Source organism: Bison bison, unplaced genomic scaffold, assembly GCF_000754665.1.
Source record: "Bison bison bison isolate TAMUID 2011002044 unplaced genomic scaffold, Bison_UMD1.0 scf7180017864178, whole genome shotgun sequence".
Taxonomy (NCBI): domain Eukaryota; kingdom Metazoa; phylum Chordata; class Mammalia; order Artiodactyla; family Bovidae; genus Bison; species Bison bison.
Window position 1 is genome coordinate 1,414,815 of NW_011494750.1, and position 6,528 is coordinate 1,421,342.

A 6,528-nucleotide genomic window follows, 5' to 3' on the forward strand; every position below is an offset into this window, starting at 1 on the left:
GGCCGGTTGGGGCGCTCGAGGGATGAGCGCTGGGAGGCTTCAGCACCTCGGAGAGCGCCACCTCTGCGCTGACCTCGGCGGCTCCGCTCCGCCTGCGGGGACCAGCGTTCCTGCCTCCCCCGAGACCGCCCTTCCTGCGGCCGGCCAAGGTCCGACTCGCCCCTCCTCCCCCCCCGCCCCACCACAATGCCCGGGCCCCGGGGCTTGTCACCCCAAACTCTCTGAGCGCGAACATCCGATTAAACCTTAAGACGGAAGGTTTCTTTGCTTGAAAAAACAATTCAAGTCCCGCCCCTCCTCCACGGGTTGGGCGGGGGGCTGTGTGCTGGGCGCGGGGAGGTGGAGGGCGTACCGCAGCAGAGGAGGCAGCAGGAGCTGCCAGAAAAGGGGCGGAAACTCAGGCAGGAGCCGGCCCCGTGGTGCTCTTTGTGTGGAGCCCTCTGTGTGAACCCGAGGGCTGCAGCTGGCGGCCTGGGCGAAAGTGAGAAGCAAGCCATCGTCTTTTACCTGAACGATCTGGTATCCCATGATTCCTATAACCAAAGGGTGGGAAAGGCCCTGATGTTCTTGCCCCCACCTCACAGAAGAGGAAACAGCCTTGGTTGGTTCATGTGACAATTAGATGGCTGTCTGCACTGGTTTCCCTTTTCCATGTCCCTCCTAGGGCCCTGGAGAGGGTGGTCCTTCTTTGAGGGTGAAAGCGTGTGTTTGTACACACATGCAGGTTGGGATGAACTGTCAGATGAGGAAACAAGGCCACTGGAGGCCGCAGAAACTAGAAAAGTCTCCTCCAACAACTCCCTTGAATTCCTCCAGAAGCTGTTGGGCAAAGCTGCTCACGTTTTTCCAAAATGCCTATGGTGGGGTAGGTAGGTAGGGTAGGTAGGTAGGTAAGGATGCCCTTGGGGCATCCTCCAATTCCAGATCCCACGTGAACTGTGGAGAGCAGAGCCAGGAAGCAGGGGACTTGGTTTAGTCTTTACTCTCTATCTTTGATCCAGCTGGGTCCACAGGCATATTGAAAGTCGCTCAGTCACGTCCGAGTCTTGGTGACCCCATGGACTATTCGGTCCATGGAATTCTCCAGGCCAGAATACTGGAGTGGGTAGCCTTTCCCTCCTTCAGGGGATCTTCCCAACCCAGGGGTTGAACCCAGGTCTCCTGCACTGCAGGTGGATTCTTCACCAACTGAGCCATGAGGGAAACCCATCTTGGGTCCACAGAACTGCTGGGAACCTGTTGCCTCATCTCCAGTTGTGATTGCTGAGCTCCGCCCCACTGACCCTGCAGCCTTATCATGATAAGCAAGGGGGCCCATGGAGGCTCTACCTATGCACACAAGGGCTTTCTAAGGAAAGGGGATGGTGTGGGGATGGGAGCTGTTGACAGGGGCCTCCAACAGGTAGGGGCTGGGTTCATGCTTGGCCAGTAAGGACAGAGGCAAGCCTAGGTAGGACTGAATTTAGGTCACTTCATCCACAAGGCCTCTTCATACCCCCTTTTCCCCAAAGTAACAGAGCACATCAGGGTCCCATCTGGGTTCAGACCCTGGCTCCACCAGTGAGCTGTGTGGTCTGGGTGTATCCACCACATAGAGTTTAAGGTAAGGTCTGAGATGATAAACACTGAATCCTCAGCACACGTTCTACAATCAACAAATTCAGAGCCCCCACTCAGACCATGAAATTCTTCCTCCCTCTGAGGGGAGGACTGGGTGGAGGGCAGGCACTGCAGGGGGCGCCCTTCTCCTTCCATCCTTTAACGTGTAGCTCAAATCTCACCTCACCTCTCGGTCCAGAGCATGCTATAGTAATAATACTTTAAATAAAATTCTAGTGCTCCTCACCATATAATTCTTCACATGGTTTCATATTATTTGCTTTAATCTTGTGGTTCTCTCTCTGCTGGGGCAGAGCAGACTTCTGTATGCCCCACAGTGTCTGGGAGAAAGTCGAACACACAAAAGTTCCTTGAGAAGTACTTGTTGCTGCAAAAAGCCCTGGGGGTGGCTCTGATCTCCACGTCCCCACTGTGAGACAGGGGACAAGAACCCTTCCGCTAACTGGTTTAAAACTCAATGGCCAAGACCCATGGCCACAGCAGACCCCTGGGCCACTGCCCTGACACAAAGCAAAGGGAAACCCAAGCCCCCAGCACATGGCATCTTGGTTGGGGGGGGGGGTGGTACATGTAGGTGAGGCCCAGCTCCCTGCTGGCCACCCCAGACACCCATGACACGTGCTTTTCAGGACTGCAGGGGAGCCAGCTTTTTGGTCAGTGATTTCTTCTCTCCAGACCCATCATCCTGAGTAGGAAGCAACCAAGATGAGTGACGTCCCACCATTCTTACCCACCTGTTACCGTCAAGGGTGCCCCAAACCTCAGCAGGCCCCTGGAAGCAGGCAGTGGCGGGACACAGACGCAGCATGAAGCAGAGGTGGCAGCCCTTACCTGAGTGGCTTCTGCTGAGGCATCACGGGGCTCCCTGCCGAGGACAGCAGCACCGGAGGCAGTGCTCAGAACCGGGGCGGCTCAGCTCCACAGGCCCCACGCCCACCGCTACCCCCTCCCTCCAGCCGCCGTGGAAACAAACAGAGAGGAGACCGGTGAGGGGCATGTCATCATTTTAATGATGTAGATCTTTGGTGTTTCCCTCATTAGCAGTCAGACCATCCCCTCTCCTCCCACCACAATGTTTCTATGATGAGTTACAAACAGAAAAGTAATCACATTTTTCATACTAAAAACAAAATAATCAGAGCCTTGATTTCTCCACTAGAAACTACACGTACAGTTCAAGATTCCACATGCAACACCTTAAATCACAGACCAAGACCTCACATTCTGACCCGGAGTCTCACCCCTCCCCCAGCCTTGGGCTGGCTTTGGCCTAGGCTCAGCTAACACTGACACCCACAGGTGCTGCTCTGAGGGCCTTGGGGTGGTGGGGAAGGAGGAGCTTGGTGGACAAGCCCTGGGGGCTGGCCAGCCTACACCCCCGACTCCTGAGTGAGGACCTGCCCACTGTCCCTTGACTCCATCCTGTCTTGGGCAAGCAGGCTGCCCCCTCCACTCCATGGATGTCCCCCACCGGTGAGTGTGGAAGTCCCTGTGCTCAGGATCTGGGAGCCAGGCCTGACTCCTGACTGTGGTCTCTGTGGGGGGAAGATGATCAAGAGGCTGAAGCTCTGGAAGGCTCAGAGACGGAGGTGGTTTCTGGGGGCCGGGCTGCTCCTCCTGCTTGAGGGCTTCTAGTGGCTCTGCCTGCAAGGTGAACAGGGAGAAGCTGCTCCACTGGCCACTGGCCAGGATGGTCGGGCCAAAATCTGGAAGACTGTTCACCCTCCTGGGGGGTCTCTGCCCAGGGCTGAGTCCCTTGAGCCTTGGTTCTAGAAGGGGCGGGGAGTACGTGGCAGGGATACCCACCTCCTCCTCCACTCGCAGTGAGCACGGCAGTCTGTGACTCCCCTGGGCCCCAGATCCTGGAAGGGTCTAGTCCCGGGAGGCAAGCCTGGCCCCTTGCACCGCCTCACTCCCTGCTGCCCCAGATGGACGCCCTCCTGACCCCCACCCTCGCGCTCCTGTTCCCTGACGCAGCCCGCGGCTCTTCTGCGCGCTCAGTTCCCAGTCAGCTGTGAGGTCCGGTTTCTGCTCAGCGGTTCACGGGGAGGCACCAGGGCACGCCTGTCTCTACCTGTCCCGTGGCTCCCCCCCGGGGCCCGCCGCCTCCCCCCTGCCGCTGCCCCCGCCGTCAGGAAGGTGGTTGCTGTTGGTCAGGTCGCAGCGCGGCGGGGTTGGTCCCTCGGTGCTGGGGAGGGGAGCGGGAGGAGGGGCGGGGGAGGAGGAGGGCAGGGCGGGCTCCCGCCCAGGGGTAGCGGGCTGCTCCCAGGAGGCTGTCCGGGGGCTCAGGCCTCGCTCTGTCAGCTGCCCGGCTTCCGGGAGCAGTTCCCGAGAGGTGGAGGGCTGCGGCGAGGGGGCGTGCGCGGCCCCCGGCTCCGTGCCCGTCTGGGAGCTGCGGTGAATGCGGTGGCTGACAATGATATTGTTTCCGAAGCCGCCCATGGAGGCCATGGTGGTGCTCTGCTCCCGCTGTACCACGGCCGTCATGCCCCCTTCAGCCATCAGCCGCTGGATCCTGCTGAGCGCGTCTTCCCCGCTGGCCCCATAGTCCGAGCCCTCCCCTGGAAGGTAAAAGGCAGAAGGGAGGGAATCAGCTGCTGGCCTGGGCCTCTGAGTCAGGCAGGCCAGTGCTAGGAGGAGCGGGCGGATTCTAGCTACAGGCAGAAACAGGGCAGTGGCCAGCCCCTGGGTTCAGGAATCAACCAAGTGGATTTCAAGGATTAAGGCTCTCTGCTTCCAATGCAGCAGGGGTACGGGTTCCATCCCCGGTCTGGGAACGAAGATCCCACATGCTGCACAGTGCAGTCAAAAGGGAAAAAAAAAAAAAAATCAAGCCAGGGACTTGGAAGCCAGATAAGACGCCCCAAACAATCCTAATTTACACTTCAGCCTAGGGGGCTGATACTGCTCAGCAGGTTAAGAGTGGGCCTGGACCTGAAGCTGGGAGTCTGCCTTTAACCCCTTGGACACCAGAGGTAGGCTGGTCTTGCATCCCGTGGAGGCGGCCCAGAGAACTGGTGGTGTCTGCCCCTCCCTGTCGCACACAGCCTAGTAGACCTGGGCCTGGGAAAGGGTCCACGCCCGGTGTTCAGAAAGCGAGGGCACTGCACAGGGTGTGGCTAGGAGACAAACGCTCTGCTCCGGACCTTTTCAGAGCTGGGTTCTCTCTCTTCATCGTTCTGTTTATGTCACTTTCTAAAAGCACACGAGGAAGATGATTTTCAAGGGTTCCTTCAAAGACATTCTGTCTCCTCTTATTGTCCCACGTTATTCCCCTCGTACTCTTCTTGCGGGGCTGGATATCTGATACCCTCATGTTTCCCTGGAGGCAGCCACTGCCTCGGCCTGACGTTTCAGTCTGCACCTTGAGGGACACAGAAGGTCCTGCTCTTTCCCCAAGGGCCTGAGCATCTCCTTGTAGGGGGCAGAGGACACTGGCTAAGATCTCGGTCCTGCCATTCACTTAGCTGTGTGACCGTGGATAAACCCCTCGCCACCCACATTCCTCAGTTTTCTGACTTGCAAAAGAGGGATGGAAACATCCAGCCTGCACAGTGCCAGGCGGAGGGAATGAGATGATGCCCGATAAGCACCTGGCCCACAGCGGGTGCCCCGTGGTGGCTGTCATCAGGAACCCGGGCTCTGCAGGAAGAGCCCTACCCGAGGGCCTTTCTCTAGCTTGGGCTGCTCGCTTGTGCTCAGCCCTCACTGGGCAGTTAAGTGGTCTAAGCCCGTGGGCAGCTATGATCAAGGCTCTCAGGCTGCCAGGGCCGCTCCACCAAACTATGGACAGGCTTGTGTCCTTTGGCGATCTGATGGCCACCTGGGGACTCTGCAGTTTGGGTGGCTCTGATGGTGAGTTTTGAACTTTTGGCGCTATCTGTTGTCAGTTGCTATCTCTGCAAGACTTTCTCTGCTGCCGCACCGTCCAGCGCCTTGTCCCTGCTTGCCTGGTCAGAGCTGGGCGTCCAGGCACCGTCTGGCAACCCAGCTGTGCCGACGTCCCAGTAGGCCCCTCCGTCCTCGGTTGTGCGTGGAGGCGTGTGCTGGTGCTCCATCCTCGGGGAGACAGCACTCCCCAGCGCCAAGCAGGGGCTCCGCCGAAGCTTTTGCTTTTCTCCAGATTTTCTGGTAAATTCTACCCTCCCACCTCCAACCCCTCAAGACAGCTGCCTTTAGGCGCTTCCCCCTTAGGCAGCTCATGGGAAAAGCCGTCCAGCGGCGGGTAAGGAGTGGGAGGAAAGGGCACCCAGGGCCTCACTGCCAGCAAAGCGTCTACTCTGTGAGCCGAAAGGGCTGCAGGGGGAGGGCCCGGGGGACCCCTGCGCTCACTGCCACCCCTACGGTTTTCCAAGCGCTCCATGTACTGAGGCTCCCCAGCCTGGTCAGGGGTGTGCAGCGGGCTGGCCCACGGCCTGCTGGCATTGGGGCTCCCTGGCTGGGCGCCGTGCCCACTGAACACTCTGCTCTTCTCCCGTACCTCACTCTGGGGGCCGGGCAGGGCTGCTTGGGACCCTCAGGGAGCTGTCACAGTTAGGCCCCAGCACAGCTGTGGGCACCTGACTCTGGGCCCTTCTGTCTGTTCCCGCTGCACCGGTACCTGCGGTCCCAGCCGCCTGTCACTGCAGCTGCGACTGTTTGTCCGAACGGGTCTGTGGGCTTCTCTCCCCTTCCACCCAGCCTCCAGCAGCTACTACTGCTGTCCTAATTCTGCTTGGAGCCACTGGGTTCTGGCCAAGTCCATACTCTTCAAAACACAGCAATCCCGAGTCCTCAAAGTGGTGAGGACGCTCACTGTCATGCTCACGGGCCTTCCGGTGGGGTCCCAGCTCTTTCCCTGACCACCCCTCTTCCCCCACCCCCAGACTCAGCACCGCCATGGGTGTGCAGACCCCTGCCCACACACAC

At 59.1% G+C, this 6,528-nt stretch overlaps 1 protein-coding gene across 1 annotated transcript in view; it reads right to left on the reverse strand.

Annotated features, from left to right (window-relative positions):
- Nucleotides 1-2,607: 2,607 nt before the first annotated feature.
- AMBRA1 (autophagy/beclin-1 regulator 1) overlaps nucleotides 2,608-6,528 on the reverse strand; it is a 173,299-nt gene continuing 169,378 nt past the window's right edge. The window contains exon 20 of the mRNA XM_010842452.1: nucleotides 2,608-4,181. Coding sequence (XP_010840754.1) covers nucleotides 3,691-4,181 — 491 coding nt within the window. The 3' untranslated portion in view covers nucleotides 2,608-3,690. The remainder of the gene's footprint in view (nucleotides 4,182-6,528) is intronic.